Here is a 21,782-nt window from a genome sequence, read left to right as displayed (position 1 = left end):
CCTGCAGTAAATACTCCAGCTAGAATAGATATACCAATTCAAAAATCAGATACAAAAGAATTGGTTACAGAATCAAAGCCACGCCTGAAGCGTGGTAGATCGATCAGTGCAAAAGATGTTGCACCACGAAAAAGAAAAACAAAAAAAATTGCCCCTGAAGCGGCACATGCTCCAGAAGAAGCAAATACCCCTAAAATGGTTTTATCTTCTGAAGAGATTCCAGTCCCTGAAGATACGGGATTAAACAATCATGAAATTTTAATAAATTATGTGCATGATATGAAATTATGGGATCAAAGTAAAGCCATAATCGATGATGTATTTGTGTATTCCGCAGCATTGGATGCAGACATAAATTCTGATCCTGAACCACAAAGTGTGGATGAATGTCGTCGAAGAAAAGACTGGCCATAATGGAAAGACGCAATCCAAACATAATTAAATTCATTGCGTAAAAGAGAAGTATTTAGACCTGTTGTCCAAACACCAATTGATGTGCACCGTGTTGGGAATAAATGGGTATTCATAAGAAAACAAAATGAAAGAATGAAATTATGAGATATAAAGCCCGACTTGTAGCACAAGGTTTTCTCAAAGGCCTGGCATTGATTATCAAGAAACATACTCTCCAGTGATGGATGAAATTACTTTTCGTTTTATATTAGGCATGTCATCTAAAGAAAAATTGGAAACATGTCTTATGGACGTCGTTACTGCATACCTGTATGGTTCACTTGATAGTGAAATATTTATGAAAATCCCAGAAGGGTTAAAATTGGATGAGTTCAAGAAACCTCGTCATATATACTCCATTAAACTTCGACGATCATTGTATGGACTGAAACAATCTGGTCGTATGTGGTATAACAGATTTAATCATTATTTACAAAAGAATGGGTATATTAGTAATCGAATTTCTCCATGTGTTTTTATCAAAAAATCACAATCTGCTTTTGTGATTATTGCTATATATGTGGATGATTTAAACCTTGTAGGGACAACTACGGAGGTTGATGAAGCTATCATATATCTAAAGACAGAGTTTGAAATGAAAGATCTTGGAAGGACAAAATATTGCCTTGGTATACAAGTCGAGCAGTTGTCATCGGGAATTTTCCTCCACCAATCTATATATACAGAAGAGGTTTTGAACAGATTTTACATGGATAAATCTCATCCATTGACTACTCCAATGGTGGTTAGGTCTTTAGAGCTTGATAAAGATCCATTTCGACCACGAGAAGATGATGAAGAGGTTCTTGGTCCTGAAATCCCATATCTAGGTGCAATTGGTGCACTTATGTATCTTGCAAATAATACAAGGCCAGATATTGTATTTGCTGTGAATTTATTGGCTAGATTTAGCTCTGCTCCGATGGACAGATATTGGAATGAGATCAAACATATATTCCGTTATCTTCGTGGAACAACAGACTTTGGATTATTCTTCCCGAAAAACTCGACATCTCAGTTGATTGGATATGCAGACGCTGGATATTTGTCAGATCCTTATTTTGGTAAATCACAAACTGGATATGTGTTTACATATTGTGGTACAACCATTTCCTAGAAATCTACGAAGTAAACTACAGTGGCAACCTCAACAAATCACTCAGAACTCATTGCAATTCATGAAGCCAATAGAGAATGTGTTTGGTTGCGATCTATCATCAAGAATATTCGGGAAACATGTGAATTACCAGACATCACTAGAAGTCCTACCATTATGTTTGAGGATAACACTGCATGCATTGATCAACTCAAGGAAGGATATATAAAAGGAGACAGGACGAAACATATTTCACCAAAATTCTTCTCCAGTCATGAGCTTCAAAAGAATGGTGAAATTGATGTACAACAAATTCAGTCATGTGACAACCTTGCTGATTTATTCACGAAATCATTACCAAATTCAATATTTGGAATATTACGATAGAACATTGGAATGCGCCGACTCCAGAATTTGTTTCAACAAAATTCAGAGAATGATTAGTTTTTCCAAGGGGAGATTGTATCTCTTTTTCCTTCGTTAAAGTTTTTATCCCACTGGATTTTTCTTTGACAAGGTTTTAACGAGACAGTCTATGATCCATACCACAATGACAATCAAAGGGGAGTGTTGTGAATTGATTGTCATGTGGTCAAACATGTAATAGTAAGGCTAAACTTAGGTGTAGAATTTTTACAATTTGAATTAATTACATGTCCCCTTTCACTTGTTATAAATATAACTTGAATCTCTGAATGAAAAATACACCGAGCATTCTTTCTCTGCTCCTTCTGCTTCTCATATTACTCTCTCTCTCTCTCCTGTTAAATATAATAGTTCTTTATCAGCTCTTTTATTATTATAACCAGTATTTTATAACAAAAAACTATTTCTTTAACAAAACAAAACATTATTCTATCGAAATTGGAAAAAATGTAAAAAATAACCATTTTTAAATTAAGAAGAATGAGAATACCATCCGGCGGATGTGGTGGCTGAAAATAACCATTCGATTACCCAGTATACATTTGCGTAGTGCGAAATCGCCCAAATCCGGATGTAACCCAATATCAACATTCTATTTATACATAGCACATTAGACTCGATGCTTCAATCTTCTGTTTCAATCTTCTCAACGTGCTAACGCGAATCAAAGCAACAAAGTGTTGAATGACCACTAGATTTCATACCCTACCCTCCATATGCAATATAACAGCAGTATAAAACAAGATCAAGGCATAGGAAAACTCCTGCCAATGATCTGGGCCCATCATGTGTAAAATATCCTTTACAAAATTACAGATTGCCACGAGAGTACTTGTTGGTTGTTGCCCTCAAAAGGATTAATAAAAAAATAATATTTTTGAAGGATACCCAACCTATTATTGCGTATCATGTTTTGAATACCCAATCTGTAATTGCGTCTCACCTTTTTTAAACATATTTACTTCATATTACCCAACATGGAATTGCGTATTGATTATGTTACTCAAGCTTCATATGCGTGTTAGCTAATACTGGTGCCAAATGCGTATACTATCCTGTATTTTCCACCAGACTTCGCGAAAATTGTTATTCTCACCGTTTCGTCTAAAAAATCGTTATTTTGCGGCTTCACCCTCGAAATTGGAAACACTACACCACAGAGAGAGAAAAGAGGCCGAGATCGAGAGAGGAGAGAGATCGAGATCGAGAGAGATGGTGAGCAAAACAGTGGAGTTAGAAGTGAATGTGCTAGAGAATCAAGTTGACAACGGCGGTGGAGGAGCTTGGGAGTATCTGTCTCTCGTTCGTAAACTTAAACTTCGCCGTCCTAATCAAGTCCTTAAACACGGCTTATCTCTCTTAAACAACTCTAATCTCCGTTCTTCTCTTGGTCCTGATGGTAATTATTCACACCTTTAATTCACTTTTATCTGTGTTTTTGTTGTGTTTTGCTTGATTTATCGTGTTTTTATGTTTCCAATTTCTCGGGAATTGAGTAATTTAGGGGTTTTAGTTTGTTTGTGGAAAATTATCTGTTTTTTACTTGATGCGTAAAGTAAGCTGAGGAAATATATATTCAGCTTATTGATTTTAGTTATTAAGTTGTAGGTCAGTGTTGTGCTTTTTGAATTACGTGAATTTGGTTATTAGGTCACGTGAATTTTGTATGTAGGTTTAGTTATTCAGTTATAGGTTGTTAAGTTATGAGCTGGTGTTCGAATTCGGAATATGATCGCTAACCAGCATATGTAATTGCAGAGGATAACATGTAGGTAGTTCTAAGAAGCTGTTTGTTATTCAGTTCTACAAGATCAACTTTTGATTGTTCGTATTATGTATTTGAAGGAATGTAATTAGCAATTTAGCATGTTTACTCGGAGAAGATTACATATATAGTTGTTAGGAGATTATAAGATGTTTGTTATTTATATGGAGAAGATTAACACATTACATTTAGAATGCCGTACATTATGAGTGTAATTTTATATGTTCATTTGTTTTGGTTGGTTATGGGGATTATATGTTATTACTAGCACCTTGTTGCTGGAGGTACTTATTATTAGTGAGATTCTTTGTGAAAGAGGAGGTATATTTTAAGGGTTAATTTCCTTGAGGTACTAATCAATACTGAGATTCTTTGTGTCAAAGGAAGAACATTTCAAGGGTTAATTATCAAACAACTTGAATTATACGAGTTTCTTGGTTTACAATATTGCAGAATGGACTCTATATGAACAAGTAGCTGTTGCAGCAATGGACTGTCAATGTGTCGATGTTGCAAAGGTAAATTTTTGTTTTCAGTTACAAATTCCTGAAATTTTCGTGCATATGCTTAACAATCTCAGCAACATATGTTCTTGATTACTGCATTTTTTATTCACAATGTCACCCAGACTCTTACAATGTGCTTGTGCTCCCAAGTTGGAATTTAGAGAAAAGACTTCCATAAAAAGGAGCTTAAAGATAACCTGGGTCTTCCTATACTTAATTCTTTTCTTAGAGCTTTAAACCTATCACTTGATTCTGCTTTTCCTCTAAATCATGAGTTGACTTGCTACCTAGGTAATGCAAATCTGTTTTTAGCAACTAGAAAATAATAAAGCTTTACTTGCTGTAAATGTGGTGTAGGTAACATTAAAGAAATATTTTGAGCAGTGTGGAAGGTTTTGGAAGTCGATCATCAGGTACAATAATAGAAGATATTAGATGAATTCGGGCTCATCCCTTGTATCTTCAATAATGATAACTATCTTATGTTATCATCTTTTAGATTAGATTAGAATTTTCTATTATGTTTTGCATTTGTCTAGGAGAATATCAGCAGCAACAGTTAGTCTAATCTGCTTTAGTTCATTAGTATATTTACAGAATACTTTTGACATTTTTTAGTTCCTTTTGGAATAAATAAGTGGGTATCAGTTGTGAAGCCTCTAATGATCTTGCTCTTCAACAACACGTGAACAATCAATTTATTGTTCTTTTTAGTTTAATACCTATGATGTATATTTAAGTTTCATATGAAATTCTTTTGCAGGATTGCATCAAGGTTTTGCAGAAGAAGTTTCCGGACAGCAAGAGAGTTGGTGAGTTTTTGAAACAATTATGACACATGATTCGGCATGCATGTATTTATATTTGGTATTAGTCTGTTGGCCAGTTGCTTAGCTTCTATTGTTTGAGGGATTTGTGATGTGTTGGCCTTTTTTTTTTACCAATGTATTATTGGTGTAAAACACACTTATAATCTGTGACTACTGTCTGAATCAATTAAGATATTGCTGGTCACAGTGATACATTCCCCACTGATGGTAGTCCCAGTTCAAGGGATACTGTTTAAATCTTAAATCCAGAGTCTTTATAAATTTTCTCTAGTATTACATAAATTACGGGTCACTGAATGTATTTGAAGATTATGTTATACATTTTTTTTTTAATTCTGATTATATTATAGCTTTTGAACTTATGAAAGCGATATACAATTATCTATCAATATTAGGCTCGAGTAGATATGGCCATGGTATTCCCATCTAGAAAGAATTCAACAATAACATTGGAGGGCAGTAATTTTTTTTTAAAATAACAATTCCTAACAGCATACTTCATAGATCATAAGTCGGCATAACAGACCTCTTTCTATGTTTCACGATTTATAAGTTGTTACCTGCCAATAGAAATAAAATTCTTGAAAGATTTGAAAAAGCTTTACTCCGTCCTATTATATTTTACCTATCTATTAGGAAAAAGAGAAGTTCCGTGATCATATACTTTTTATATTTTTTACACAGTTATATTATTTATCAAGTCATTGCGTCACGCAAATATCGTCTTTAAAATTTAAGAATTTGGATAAATTACTCTATACTAATCTACACAGATGGACTGTACGTCCTTGTAAAGGATAACTGCATACTCCATATTGTTTATCATATTATGCATATAGCAAATACCATGTGATGAATGACCTCCAGAGAATCAAAGATAACTGGTCGGGTATAACTTAAAATAGTAAATATTATGCGAGTCTTTATAATGAGTGGTTAAAGGCTTTGTTGTGGTATAACTCGCAGGTAGGTTAGAAGCGATGTTATTAGAAGCTAAGGGATCTTGGCAACAGGCAGAAAAGGCGTACTCAAGTCTTTTAGAGGATAATCCATTAGATCAGGTTAGTTCTTCAATACATATCATCAAATCTCCAGTTAATTTTCTGATACAGTTATATTTTTTCTTATGTGTGGAAAGGTATCCTAGTCAAGAAAGAGTTCAAATAGGTGGTATTAAGTGTCTATTTTAAATTCTACGTATTCTTTAGTTCACTGTCTCCCCTCCTAAGTTATCTATGTTTTTCATGTAGATTATTCTCAAGAGGAGGGTAGCTATGACAAGGGCTCAGGGAAACATTTCAGGAGCCATTGAAAAGCTGAATCAATACCTTGAAATGTTAAATTTTCTCTATACCATACAATTAAAATTGAATTGGCTTGTACCACTGAATCTAAGTTAGCAAATTTATCAATCTTTTACAGATTCATGGCAGATAATGATGCTTGGAGGGAACTAGCAGAAATTTATGTTTCCTTACAAATGTAAGTAGAAGGTTGTTACTACTCACAACTCGGAAACTGACATACCTGAAAGATTATGCGAGATGCTCTTCATATTTTAATTCAAGAGACTTAACCTAAACTTTGTCTTTATTTCAATGGTCTTTTTTGGCTGCCTTAGGTACAAGCAAGCAGCTTTCTGTTACGAGGAGCTGCTGTTATCTCAGCCAACGATTCCTATACACCACCTAGCTTATGCTGATGTAAGTGGTTTATTTATCAGTATTTTTTCTCTCATTGCTGTCTTCTGTTGCTATTAAAAAAATGGCTCTATTTTAAGTATGAAAATGAAGATTTGTCGCAAGGAATTTTTAAAAAAAAATATAACATAACAGAAAGGCTAGTAATCCGAACAATTCCCATTAGTTTTAGAAATCTTCATGTCCATTTAATTTATTCACAGAAAAATATATCAGTGGTAAGTTTTTGCAGAAATTCAGCCTTCGGTTTTAAATATGAAGTCATACTTGTCGTGTGGTGTTATATATGTGAAATACTGGCTCAGCTGAAACATAAAGGTTTATATATTATTATATTTTGTGATGAGCGACAAGCTATTATAGTAAAATGTTGGATCATTTACTGGTTTTATAAAGCAAATATGAAATAACTTATTTTTTTGGGGATCAAGATTTTATCCCACCACTCGCTGTTGTGGTGATTCGGCACCACACCAGAGTCCAGTGCCATGTTTCTTTTGTTCAAAATTATATTCATGCCTGCTTCATCAGTTTTGGAATGTAAGAATTGTCCAATCTCCAACTATATGCACTACTTAAAATTTATTGTTGTTACATCTGTTTGTCTTATTATATATTGCAATGGACCGTATTACAGTATTTTGGTGTTACTATTAAGTTGGCTGTTTTGAAAAAAAACAGGGCAGATATTCATACGATTGACGATGTGAGTTAATGTTCTCTTTGGATTGAACAGGTTCTTTACACACTAGGTGGACTTGAGAACCTCCACACAGCTAAGAAATATTACGCCTCTACCATAGATTTGACAGGTGGTAGGAACACCAGAGCACTCATGGGTATCTGCTTGGTGAGCTTTTATTTTAATATCTTTATCTTTTAGGTTATTCTCTGTTGTGTCCAAGTGTGTATCGGGGTGTGTGAATTCAGGACAGGGAGTACAGTATCTCTTAATATGAGCTGGGTAGATTGTGTAGTGATTTTTTATGAAAGATTAGATTAATCACAGTATGTAAATGGGTGTCTTGCACAAAGTATTAAATCTTATCTTTGTGATTTAGTGTACATCTGCCATCACACAACTGACTAAAGGTCGGAACAAAGAGGACAGGGAAAGCTTGGAGCTGCAATCATTGGTAGTGACTGCACTGGAGAAGGACTACAAGGATAGATCTCCCACTAGTCTTCCGCTGCTTACTTCCACCTTAAAAAGCTTGCAAATCAAGTCATAACTTTCTTACATTTGCAGGTACTTCTGTTATTCCCAGTGGACTAACAATGAGATTTACAGAAGGGGGGTTGAATGTAAATCTCAAAACTTTTTCAAGTTTTGAGCAGTTTGTAAGGCTAAGTGTTTGAGTGATCAAATGTGTATGAATTGCTTGGAGCTGATGCAGACAGATATATATTCAAACACAAATGTAATGAACACAAAGAACTTAAAAACTTTTCTGGTGGATTTGTTGTTCTAACCAGAGATGTGTTATTTCAAAAAATCTGTGATTCAAAATTAAATCACAGCTGCTTCCTAGTACAAACTAGATGATTTTCTCTTTTGATATTTCTAAACAGCTCAGGGAAAATTCACATCTAATTACTAGCTACTACTTGGTTTATATATCACCAAGTTTACAAGTGAAGACAAAGATAAAGTACAATAAGAAAATAGTTCTCCACTTGTTTCTATTCCATTTTTATCCAGTGTAATATGGAATTATCTGTTGACTTTCCATTTTGAACCAGACTAAAAACGGCTGTTTTTTCTGCTGTTCCTGAAATAGGCTACCACATCTCTGTCAATCCATGTGCCTCTGTCAGCTTTGTTAACTGTCACTATCAACTGCTATGAGACTGAGCATCCGTTGAAGCTTTCATCCGTTGATGGCTTTATCCGTTGATGCTCTAGCAGTTGAAGCTTTATCCGTTGAAGCACTTATCCGTTGATGAATATTATCCGTTGAAACATTAGAGACATCCGTTGAAGCTTTGTTTCTTATCCGTTGAAGGTCTTCAATATCCGTTGACATTTCTTCACTTATACAAAATTACAAGGCATGAAATATTTACAATTAGCCCTCCTATTTGTACATCCATTAGTAGTCAACATGACTGATTATTTCCTAACAACATCTAAGTATTACAGCTTGAAACCAGAGAGTGAAATGTGCTACAATACCAAACTTATTGCTAAGTAAGGCTACTCCTTCAACGGATAGCCAAGATGGTCTTATCCGTTGAGGCTACAAACACTAGATTTCTACTTAAGTGTTTTGCTTAACTTATCATCAAACTAATACACATATTCCTAACAATCTCCCTCTATTTATGTCTACAAGAACTGTAGGCATAAATTTGGGTTTAGCTTGATGATAACAAAACACTTAACAAATATATAAACTGTAACAAAACAGAAATTCAAAAGTGCTACAAAAGTGTATATGCTGAGATGAAATTGAAGAAATACATTGTTTCCAAGGGTGCTCCTTTAGCCTGAGCAAATTACTTTCTTTTCCTTTGATCCCTGGTTTTCTTTCCTAGCCTCCTGTCATTCTCCTCTATTTGAAGTTGAAGTTGTCTGTAGAATTCAGCTTCATCTTCTTCATTGATATCTAACTTAGACTGCATATCCTTGAGAGTTTCATTACTGGCAATCTTTAGCTGATCTTCAATTCTGAAAAATCTTCTGACTCCTTTGTTGTCTCTGAACTCCATCAACCAATGAGGTGATTTGTGATGTAATACCTCTCTCTTGAATAAGTAAAGTTCTAGGCAAGGCATTGGGCTCCCTCCAAGTTTTCCTTATGTTGGCAATTTTGTTGAGAATCTCAGTCCTGGCAGTCCTGGTAAAGCCAGAATTCTTTTGTATGGCTGAGTAGACTCTAATCAAGGTACAGTAGCCTTCATTCAGAATTCTGTGAAGAGGCCATGTTCTTTCCCCAGCTCCTTTGTATTTGAACACTAGTCTTTCTGGTAGCTGTCTGTAGGCAGCTATTCCCCTTACATCCTCCAGCTCATCCAGATAGAGTTCAATGTCTGAAAATTCTTTTATGTCGCAGATGTGAACATAATCATCTTTAGAGGTTTGAGGTTTAGGTTTAGGCTTCTGTGTGAATTTGATTGAGGCTTTAGGGGTGTTGATTTGATTCTTCTTTTCTGCTTCTTTGATGGTGTAAAAGAGGTTAGGAATGTGGGCAAGTGTCCCAATCAATTGGTTCCTCCTTAGGAATGATTGGTTCACCATGAATGTTTATGAAGGGGTCAGGCACAATGGGTTCAGGAATAGAGGGTAGTGGTTTGGATATTGATTGGTTTTCTTCAGTCTCATCTACCATCTTTCTCTTTGCATTGACCTTCTTTCTATTCCCTTTCTGCCATTCTTCCTTACTTCTTTCCTCCATCTCAGTACCAACCATGTCCCCCATAGCTCTATCTTCACCTTTGTCTTCAATTTCTTTCTGTTCTTCAACTTGACTTAACTTTAGCTGTTTTTCAAGCTTTGCTTGTGCTCTTTTGTTAGCCTTTACCTGTTTGGCTTCTTTTTTCAACCTCTTGGTTTCTTCCCTCTTGGCTATTGAGAATTTGGGATGTCCTTGCATCACATAGATGCTCTTTCCCTCTCTAAAGATAACAGCCATGTTCCTCCTTACAGCCTCATCCATGTTCTCTTTGAGCTTTATGATACTTCTACCCAAAAGCTTGTCTTCATCAGGCTTTGGAAGAGGAAAATCCACTCCTTTCATTTGAGCAAGGCTTAGAGGGTTCTTTGTAGAGTCCTTGTTGGAGCTGTTGTTGGGCTTGAGAACCATAGGTTGCAGATCTTTGGAAGAAGTTTCTCCATCCTTATGCCTCCCTACTGGCTTGAGTTCCATAATAATTGATTCCACTTTTGTGCTATGCTTCACAGATTGTGATTGAGAAGTTGTAGAACCAAATATTAGTTGCATCTTTTCATCAATCTTCTTCCTTTGCTCTTTGACTTGCAATTCAGCTGCTGCTATCTGGATTAGATCAATTCAATCTAGCTTTCCTTTGACTTGAATTGGTGGAGAAGTTGTGATGACAGGAACTAGTACTTGAGAAATCTGAACTGTTATAGATGACTCTCCTTCCCCTTCCCCTTTATTCTCCCCTTTTTTCTTATCATCAAGGGTAGGGGTCAAGCCTTGTGCTTTTGCCAGCTGCATGAGTAGATTTGTTTGAGTTTGTTGATTCTGAAGAATGGTGACCATAGAGTCTTCAATGATTTGAACCCTATCTTCCAATCTGGCCAGCCTCTTGTCAGCATCAGATGTTTTCCTCAGTCTCCCCAACAAATCTTGCATAGTACCATAGGGTATAACTGAATCCAATTTCTCAGCATTGTAGGATTTCAGATCAGCAATGTCCTGCTTGAGCTCATCCACACTTAGATTTTGCTGGTAATGCTGCAACTGCAAGAGATGCAGAGATTCCAGATGAGCTTGAAGAATTGCCTTGGTACCAGCATCTTGAGTCTCCTGAAAGGCCTTCTGAATTGTCATGACTTGTCTGACCAAAGTGACACCAAATTCCCCTGGTGTTGGTGATTTGGCCAGTGCCCATTTAGGAAGAGCAGGAGCAGAACTTGGGCCTTCTACTCCCCCTAAGTTCATGCTCTCATTCAAAGAATTAGAGTCATCATCATTAGAATTTACTCCAAATTCTTCAGATGGCTCACCAGCTTGAGAAGGCAGCCTGTTGACAGCAGCTTTGTCTCTGAGAAGAGATTCTGAAGTGTGTACAATGTGTAGTGTCTGTTCTGCCTCCACATTGCCCTGAGCAGCCAAAAATTGAAAGGCTGAAACAGGGTGAGTAAAAGTGTCAGCATCCAAGGAAATGTTATCAATGACAGCTTTGTAATGTTGCTGAAATTGTCTTTCCTTATCTGCATCATCCACTTTCATTAACTCACTAGCAATGGCTGGATCCACCCTTATACCTTCTGTACCTTCCTTTCTCTCAATTTCTCTCTGTTCTTGTATCAGGGGCTCCCCCTGGCTCACACACACCCTCACACTCTCACCTTCACCTTCTAAGGTGGCACTCCTCTCACTTACTTTTGCCATACTGGAAGAAATAGCATGCATTTGGTGACTCTCAACCTCTCCTTTTGCCTGGGAGCAACCCAGCCTCTCACTCAAAAAATCACTCCCTTCCCTCAAGCCTAAAAGTGATTGTACAGTTGCCATGTCCTCTACAGTTGGAATTGTTTCTGTTAAGTGTGTAGAGGCCATCAACGGATAGGGAGTATCCGTTGAAGTAGAAACTGATGGTATCAACGGATAACTGCTGTTAAGCTTATCCGTTGAAGAACAATCACTTGTCAACGGATGAGAGATATCCGTTGAAGAAGGAAATGATGTGGAGATAGAAAGTGACATAATTGTTGAATCTGTGTGGATTGATTTTAGGTGAGGTAACACAGAATCTGCAACTACATCCGAAAGAATTGGCTGATGATCCAACAAATCATCAAAAGGATGATGATCATCAGGTTTTGAGTGGGGCTCCTCCCTGAGTTTTAATGAGGGAGAATCAGGAATTGATGTGAATATCATGTCCACATCCAGAGAGGGTGTTGGAGAGCTTGATGAATGGTGTGTTTCTATATTAAGAGAATGGGGCTGTGATTCCACATTTGCTGGAATCACATCAAGCTGAATTTGAGAAGGCATATATACTGGTGGATGTATCTGTGCTGTGTGTGTCCCTTGTGTGGAAACTAGGGTTTTGGCCTTCTTCTTCCTTGAAAAGGCTTTAATTGGTGAATGTGTAGCTTCAGTGTCCCTCCCTCTTTTGTTCTGTGTCCCTGGTTGGGGACTATTTTCAATAGTTACATTCTTTTGGGAGGATGCAACTAGGGATGTGCTGGACTCCTTTTGAACCACCACAGTCTTTTGAGAGATTGTGGCTTGGCTGGTTTGGGTACCACTCACCTCTCCCACCTTATCCTGGGGGGCTTTTTGATGTTCACCCCTCCCCTCACCACTCACACCCTGTTCACTCCCTTCAGGGTTTATGGTAGTTGTTACAACTGTTGTCTTTTGAGAAACAACAGAGGTAGGTTTCTTTGACTTGACTTTGAAAACTTTAGATTTGGTGGCTTTGGTAGGAGCCTGTTTGAACAAAGACACAGGTTCCATAGCCATACTAGAAGGCAAAGAAACATTGGGGTTGGAAATAGTAGGAGTTATAGAAACATTTACCTTACTTACCTGTGGTGCATTCATGATTGGCAAGTATACCAATGACACCTGGCTGTTGAGGTTCATTCTCAAAAGGTCTGCAAGGACCCTTTTCTCTTGTGCCCAGCATTTGAGTTTATTATTCTCATTGGATATAACCAAACCTTCAGCAACATGGTTAGCCAATAACATAAAGAATCTAGCAAAGTAGATGTTATGTGGTCTATTAGCTTTGTTGCCTAATCTGGAACCTAATTCTAGCATAACACAGTTGATAAAATTAAAGTACTTATCAGAAACTAGCATAAAGAGCATATTAACAAGAGATGAAGTGATAGCATCAAAATTGCTAATCTTCCCAGAGAAAACCTTAATAAAGGCATCTCCAAGAAAACTCCATTCTTTCCTAAGGCCTTTCCTTCTAATACTACCTAAACTAGCAGAAAAGCATAACCTATGGAATCTAGCATTGCAGAGACATCTTTATCAGTATGTGGTGTCATGGCATTATTCTCAGGCAACTTAAAGCAAGATTGTATATAATCACAATTAATGCAATAGTCTTTACCTTTGAGAGAGAAGACAATAGTCATATCTGTGGAGTTGAACTCTGCAGTTGTCCAAATTTCCTCAATTACTTCACAGTAGATGGTTGGGGCTTCCAGCATTGCATAGCTCAGTTTGCAGTTCTTGATGAAGTCAATCATCTTGTGATAATCAGAATGGGCTTCATTCTTTTCAACCAAGACTATGACATTATTCTTTTCATAAACAAATCCTGTTTGAGACATAATTTTGACTACTGGTGCCATTGTTGTGAGTAGAGGTTGCAGAGAAAAACTTGAGAATTGAGAGAGAAAGAGAATGATAATTGCAAGAAAGCGTAAAGTGAAAATAAGAATTCAATTGGGCTTTTATACTTTCTTAAAATTAAAACATAAATAAAATAATTAAATGATACTTTTAAGTAAGTGACATTCGTTCAGGAATAAATAAAACTGTAGAAATTCTGAAAACTACCGTAAATACAAATACATACAACACTGTATATCTGTATCAATGGTTGAGTAAAAGAATCAACGGATGTGACTCACTGACGTGACACATCAACGGATAAGGTAAATAGTTATCCGTTGATGAACAACACCATTTTATCCGTTGAAGGATAAAATTACCAGAAATGTATTTGTCTTTCAACGGATGACGAATATCCGTTGATAGAACAATTTTGGCTTTCAACGGATAGGGAATATTCGTTGACAGGATAAGTCTTGATTAAAGCCAACTTTGTTCTTGCAGCAAATTCATTTCAGGCTACAAGACAGATTACATAGATGACATAGATTATGAACAGTTAAGCATACCTAACTCACTTACTAATCTTGTGAATGTTGATTCATCAAGTGGCTTGGTAAATATGTCTGCAATCTGCTTTTTACTTGGAACAAAATGAAGTTCCACCGTACCTTTCATCACATGTTCCCTAATGAAGTGGTATTTGATATCAATGTGCTTGGTTCTTGAGTGCTGCACTGGATTTTCAGTAATGGCAATGACACTTGTGTTGTCACAAAATATTGGAATTTTGTCAACAGTTATACCATAGTCAAATAACTGGCTCCTCATCCATAGTATTTGTGCACAGCAACTACCAACTGCAATGTACTCAGCTTCAGCTGTTGATGTGGAAACATAATTCTGCTTCTTGCTGAACCATGATACAAACTTGTTCCCTAGAAATTGACAGGTGCCTGTTGTGTTTTTCCTGTCTATTTTGCAACCTGCATAATCTACATCTGAGTAGCCAATTAGATCAAAACCAGACTCTCTAGGGTACCAAATTCCTAGATTTGGAGTCCCCTTGAGATATCTGAAAATTCTTTTAATAGCCACTAAGTGAGATTCTTTAGGGTCAGCTTGAAATCTAGCACAAAGACAAGTAGAAAACATAATATCAGGTCTACTAGCAGTTAAATATAAAAGTGAGCCAACCATGCCTCTATAACTTGTAATATCCACAGACTTTTCAGCCTTGTTTAATTCAAGCTTAGTGGCAGTGGTCATGGGAGTTTTTGCAGGTGAACAATCCATTAAGTCAAACTTCTTTAAAAGATCATAAATATATTTTTGACTAATGAAAATTCCACCACTAACTTGTTTAACTTGTAAACCAAGAAAGTAAGTTAGCTCTCCCATCATGCTCATTTCATATTTACTTTGCATTAATTTAGCAAACTTTTTAAAAAGTTTATCATCTGTAGATACAAATATAATATCATCTACATAAATTTGTACAAGTATCTTAGAGCCATTAACATTTCTAAAGAAGAGAGTTTTGTCAACAGTACCTCTTGTGAAGTGATTATCTAGAAGGAACTTTGACAAAGTCTCATACCAGGCTCTAGGTGCTTGCTTTAGTCCATAGAGTGCTTTCAACAGATAATACACATGGTCTGGAAAATTTGGATTTTCAAAACCTGGAGGTTGGCTTACATAAACTTCTTCTTCCAATTCTCCATTTAGAAATGCACTCTTGACATCCATCTGATAGACTTTGAAATTGGCATTAGCTGCATAGGCTAGAAAGATTCTGATGGCTTCAAGTCTGGCAACTGGAGCAAATGTTTGATCAAAATCTATTCCCTCTTATTGAGAATAGCCTTTGGCAACCAATCTGGCTTTATTTCTTATGACAATGCCATTTTCATCCATCTTGTTTCTGAATACCCATTTTGTGTCAATAGAGCTCTTGTTCTTTGACTTGGGTACCAGCTTCTATACTTTGTTCCTCTCAAATTGGTTTAGCTCCTCTTGCATTGCTAAAATCCAATCTGGATCCAAAAGAGCTTCTTCCACACGCTTAGGTTCCTCCTGTGATAGAAAGCTACTATACAGACATTCATCTTGAGTAGCCCTTCTAGTTTGTACTTTTGATGTAGCATCACCAATGATCAGTTCAAAAGGGTGATTCTTGGTCCATTTTCTTTGAGGTGGTAGATTAGCCATTGATGAGGTTGCCTCAGTATTGTCATGATGTGAGATAGAATGTTGATTTATTGAAACTCCCCCTGAGTTGTTGATCCTTTGGAAGGAATTGGGAGTTCTATCAACTGATGAGGTGAATTGATTATCCGTTGACAGACTGTGATCAACGGATGCCTCGTTATGAACTTCAACGGATGATGCACTTTGTCTTTCAACGGATGCTGCATTGCTTCTTTCAACGGAAGCTGAATTATGACTTTCAACGGATGCAGCATTCTGTGCATTATCCAAAGGCAGACTCTGGTTTCTTCTTGAGATGCCTTCTTCATCATTCTCATCTTCACTATCATCACAATATATCTCAATATTGTCAAATTTGAGTCCTTCATGATGTCCCTCATCTGTTAGTCCAATCTTTTTATCATCAAACACAACATGTACAGATTCCATGACAATGTTGGTTCTTAGATTGTAGACCCTATATGATTTTCCAGCAGAATAACCAACAAATATTCCTTCATCAGCCTTTGCATCAAACTTTCCTTTGTGATCAGATTGATTCCTTAAGATGTAGCATTTGCAACCAAAGACATGTAGAAAGTTTAAAGTTGATTTTCTTCTCTTGAATAATTGATAGGGAGTCATGCATTTTGCTTGATTGATTAGAGAAATATTCTGAGTGTAACATGCACAGTTAACAGCCTCAGCCCAAAAATAAGTTGAGAGTTTTGACTCCTCAAGCATTGTCCTTGCAGCTTCAATTAGTGATCTGTTCTTCCTTTCCACCACACCATTTTGTTGTGGAGTTCTTGGAGCTGAGAACTCATGCATGATCCCATTTTCTTCACAGAACATCTTCATGGTTGAATTCTTGAACTCAGTTCCATTGTCACTCCTAATATTACTTACTTTGAAATCAGGATGATTGTTGACTTGCTTGATATGATTGATGATGATTTCACTAGCTTCATCCTTTGATCCAAGAAAATAAACCCATAAAAACTTTGAGAAATCATCTACAATCACTAGGCAGTATCTTTTCCTTGAAATTGACAATACATTGACTGGTCCAAAAAGATCCATGTGTAGAAGTTGCAGTGGTTCATCAATTGCAGATTCAAGCTTCTTACTGAATGATACTTTCTTTTGCTTTCCTTTCTGACAAGCATCACACAGTCCATCCCTTGTGAATTCCACTAGAGGCATTCCTCTAACTAAGTCCTTTTTGACTAGATCATTCATTGTCTTGAAATTCAAATGGGACAGCTTCTTGTGCCATAGCCAACTTTCAACTGGACTTGCTTTGCTGAGAAGACAAGTAATGGATTCTGCATCTATAGAGTTGAAATCAGCTAAGTACACATTCCCTTTTCTAACTCCAGTTAGAACCACTTTATTGTCCTTTTTACTTGTGACAATACATGCTTCAGAATTGAAGGAAACAGTATTCCCTCTGTCACATAGTTGACTGATGCTCAATAAATTGTGTTTGAGACCATCAACCAATGCAACTTCATCAATGATGACATTTTCTCTTGAAATCAAGCCATATCCCATAGTGAATCCTTTGCTGTCATCTCCAAAGGTTATGCTAGGGCCAGCTCTCTCCTTAAACTCTGTGAGCAGGGTGAAATCTCCTGTCATGTGTCTTGAACAACCACTGTCCAAGTACCATAGATTCCTTCTTTGTCCCTGCACACAACAAAATCAATCAAGTTGATTTTGGTACCCAAGTTTCCTTGGGTCCACCCTTGTTAGTCTTTTTCCTAGACTTCATTCCTCCTGCATCTTTTGACTTAGGTAACTTTGGGTCAACCTTGGTCTCAGATGTGGTTGGTTGAAGTGTAGGGTTAGTCACAGAATCATTTAACACATTTGATTGAATTTAATAGGGCATATGTTGTGCAAGCATGTTATTCCACATAGGCATACTGTATGGCATTTGAGGCATACTAAATGCAGTAAAATAAGGATTATTAATGTATGGCATGTTTGCAAAATGTGCATGGGGATTCTGGTGAGACATAACAGGCATAGCATGCAGAGATGACATAGACATGTTAGGTATGGAGAGATTTGAAGGCATGGGAGCATTTTTAACAGATTTGCAATTATCAGATAGGTGATTAACACTTTTACAATGCACACAGCTTTTTCTAGGAGCATACCTATCAGGTGTGTAATTGTTGTGTTTATTAATCCCTACCTTCCCATTTCTTTTAGATTTTATTTTAGTTTCTTTCTTATCCTCAACCAACTTAAGTCGATCTTTTAGTTGATCTAAAGTCATATGTCCTATATTCACCTTACTAACATCTCTGGATGTGTTAGCTCCTTCTTTGACAAAATTCTTGAGAGTTGAATCATTCTTTTTATTTAGATTTTTATTTTTAAAAGAACTTGCCTGTTTTAATTGATGAGCCTTCAACGGATGCTCCTTTTCTTCCTTCAACGGATAACTTTCATCATCCGTTGATTCCACATCCGTTGACAATCCATCAATTAATTCTAACTTCTTTTTGTTTTTCTTCCAGGCATCCTCACAGAATGATTCAATTCCCTGGACCTTTGCAATCTGAACACTGACATCCCTAGATATTTTCCAGGCCTTGATTACCTCTTGCTCACTTTCTAACTGTTTAGAAAGAATTTCCACTTTTTTAACAGCTTCTGCTAGTTCACTCTCAACAGTCAGGCATTTAAGTTTTATCTTTTCAAGCTCAATTACCTGATCCTCTTACACAACATTCCTATCACTAAAAAATACATTATTCTCCTTGATCCTAGTGTTTTCTTTTGCTAGAGATTTAAGGGAAACACGCAAATGATATAATTCATTGGTCATATCATTTATGGCTTCATTGCATTCATGTTTAGAGAGCTGAGAGAGATCAGTAGTAATTACCTGGTTGCTTGATGAACTAGTTTCATTTTCATCAGAATTAGCCATCAGGGCTAGGTTGACATATTCCACATCATCATCTTCGTTTGCCCCATCTGCTGCCCAATCATCTTGAGTGAGAAATGCTATTTTCTTTTGTTTGAGCAAATCAAAATACTTCTTTTTGTAATCAACTTGCTCAAATTTCTTTTTCTTAGAATTTGGCTTCCTACACTCACTTGCAAAGTGTCCACTAATGCCACAGTTGTAACATTTGAACTTTGATTTGTCCACCATGTTTTTGTTTGGCTTAGTGAACTTTGTGTTTTTCCTGAACTTCATCTTTGCAAACCTCCTGGACAGAAAGGCCAAATGTTCTTCAATATCATCAGATTCATCCTGACTGGAATTGTCTTCATCCTCAGCAACTTCCTCTTTACCCTTGCTTGATTCTGATTTGCTTGTGCCAACTTTTAGAGTTGGCATTGTTTTCTCCTCATTCCTGGCTTCCATCTTCTCACAGTTAGCTACAAGAGCAACTGTTCCTCCTTTTCTCTTTCCCTTTTCCAACATCTCATCCTGCTCCATTTCAAGTTCATAAGTCTTCAAAATTCCATATAATCTTTCAAGTGTGAAGTTCTTATAATCTTGAGAGTTTCTCAAAGAGACAGTCATGGGCTTCCATTCCTTTGGCAGAGACCTAAGAAATTTTAAGTTGGAATCCTTGACTTGGTACACTCTACCATACAGTTTCAATCCATTCAACAGTTTCTGAAACCTGTTGAAGGTATCATTTAATGATTCACCTTCTTCAAAGTGAAAATATTCATACTGTTGAATAAGAAGTTGCATTTTGTTCTCTCAGACCTGCTCAGTACCTTCACAGATGATTTGTACAGTGTCCCAAACTTCCTTTGCAGTTTGGCAATTGATGACATTGTCAAACATATCTTGATCTAAGCCATTAAACAAAATGTTCATGGCTCTCTTATCCTTGCGGATTTCTTCCATGTCTTCAATAGTCCATTCTGCTCTTGGCTTGGGAATAGACTGTCCAACAACAACTGTTGCAGTAGCAGCTGTGGCTACCTTGCGAGGGATGTGAGGACCATTTTCAATACAGTTGATGTAGCTTTCATCTTGAGAAAGAAGATGTAAATGCATCTTCACTTTCCAGTGATGATAATTATCCTTTTCCAAGACTGGAATCTTTACACCAATATCCTTCCTATTCATGATGGTAACAGGAGAGTTCTTCTGTGCACTCATGATGTTAGCAGAATAGATCTTTAAACTCTTTATATGTTAAGAGCTTGCTCTGATACCAATTTTTATTCCCAGTGGACTAACAATGAGATTTACAGAAGGGGGGTTGAATGTAAATCTCAAAACTTTTTCAAGTTTTGAGCAGTTTGTAAGGCTAAGTGTTTGAGTGATCAAATGTGTGTGAATTGCTTGGAGCTGATGCAGACAGATATATATTCAAACACAAATGTAATGAACACAAAGAACTTAAAAACTTTTCTGGTAGATTTGTTGTTCCACCAGAGATGTGTTATTTCAGAAAATCTGTGATTCAAAATTAAATCACAGCTGCTTCCTAGTACAAACTAGATGATTTTCTCTTTTGATATTTCTAAACAGCTCAGGGAAAATTCACATCTAATTACTAGCTACTACTTGGTTTATATATCACCAAGTTTACAAGTGAAGACAAAGATAAACTACAATAAGAAAATAGTTCTCCACTTGTTTCTATTCCATTTTTATCCAGTGTAATATGGAATTATCTGTTGACTTTCCATTTTGAACCAGACTAAAAACGGCTGCTTTTTCTGCTGTTCCTGAAATAGGCTACCACATCTCTGTCAATCCATGTGTCTCTGTCAGCTTTGTTAACTGTCACTATCAACTGCTATGAGACTGAGCATCCGTTGAAGCTTTCATCCGTTGATGGATTTATCCGTTGATGCTCTAGCAGTTGAAGCTTTATCCGTTGAAGCACTTATCCGTTGATGGATATTATCCGTTGAAGCATTAGAGACATCCGTTGAAGCTTTGTTTCTTATCCGTTGAAGGTCTTCAATATCCGTTGACACTTCTTCACTTATACAAAATTACAAGGCATGAAATATTTACAATTAGCCCTCCTATTTGTACATCCATTAGTAGTCAACATGACTGATTATTTCCTAACAACATCTAAGTATTACAGCTTGAAACCAGAGAGTGAAATGTGCTACAATACCAAACTTATTGCTAAGTAAGGCTACTCCTTCAACGGATAGCCAAGATGGTCTTATCCGTTGATGCTACAAACACTAGATTTCTACTTAAGTGTTTTGCTTAACTTATCATCAAACTAATACACATATTCCTAACAACTTCATATCACTTTATTTATGCACCTCTTCTTAAATCTACAAGGTGCTAACTACATTTTGTTGTAATGATCAGGTTTTATTCAACTTGTAAACCTTTCCGACATAAAATTAATTTCAGTTTGTCAGACCAAAATTATTCAGATTTCAGGATTTGGAGGACAGACTTGTATTTTAGATTCTTTCATCTTCTACCATTTTACATCAAAAATAAATAGCAAGAATGTATAAATGCTCAATTTCCATATAACTAGAAATATGTAATAATATTGTTGCAATAGTTACAAAAAAGAAAGATTGACAATTAGGCAAATTCATTTTGTAGGAATAACATTAGGGCTGCAATTCGAGGGGAGCCGGCGTGTGCATTTAGTAAATGGGTTGGGGTATTATATAATTGGAGTTGATTTTTTGTGTTTGAGCTGAAATCTGGTTGAGGTCTCCGTCGGTGGGTCAGCTCCTTTAATTAAACATGGTAGAACTTATCATATTCCGGTATACAAATATTATAATTAACATGTTTATTTATTTATTAATGATTTAATAGAATTACTTA

General features: G+C 36.4%; 1 protein-coding gene across 1 annotated transcript; it reads left to right on the top strand.

The window, feature by feature from the left end:
* Nucleotides 1-3,072: 3,072 nt before the first annotated feature.
* Nucleotides 3,073-21,782, top strand: LOC141708240 (uncharacterized). Its single transcript, XM_074511757.1, has 10 exons — nucleotides 3,073-3,374; nucleotides 4,194-4,258; nucleotides 5,010-5,058; nucleotides 6,043-6,137; nucleotides 6,327-6,412; nucleotides 6,499-6,558; nucleotides 6,698-6,779; nucleotides 7,513-7,626; nucleotides 7,838-8,025; nucleotides 21,552-21,782. The coding sequence occupies exons 1-9, from the start codon at nucleotides 3,188-3,190 to the stop codon at nucleotides 8,006-8,008; spliced, it is 909 nt and encodes a 302-aa protein (XP_074367858.1). The 5' UTR covers nucleotides 3,073-3,187; the 3' UTR covers nucleotides 8,009-8,025; nucleotides 21,552-21,782.

This window comes from Apium graveolens, chromosome 2 (genome assembly GCF_009905375.1).
Source record: "Apium graveolens cultivar Ventura chromosome 2, ASM990537v1, whole genome shotgun sequence".
Classification (NCBI taxonomy): domain Eukaryota; kingdom Viridiplantae; phylum Streptophyta; class Magnoliopsida; order Apiales; family Apiaceae; genus Apium; species Apium graveolens.
Note: the sequence above shows the minus strand (reverse complement) of the source record. Positions and strands in the feature narration are given on the sequence as shown.

Coding starts and splice junctions, on each gene's coding strand:
- LOC141708240 (XM_074511757.1), top strand. CDS start 3,188: ATGGTGAGCAAAACAGTGGAGTTAGAAGTGAATGTGCTAGAGAATCAA. Junction 6,138..6,326: donor AGGATAATCCATTAGATCAG/GTTAGTTCTTCA, acceptor TTTTTCATGTAG/ATTATTCTCAAGAGGAGGGT. Junction 6,780..7,512: donor ACCACCTAGCTTATGCTGAT/GTAAGTGGTTTA, acceptor TGGATTGAACAG/GTTCTTTACACACTAGGTGG.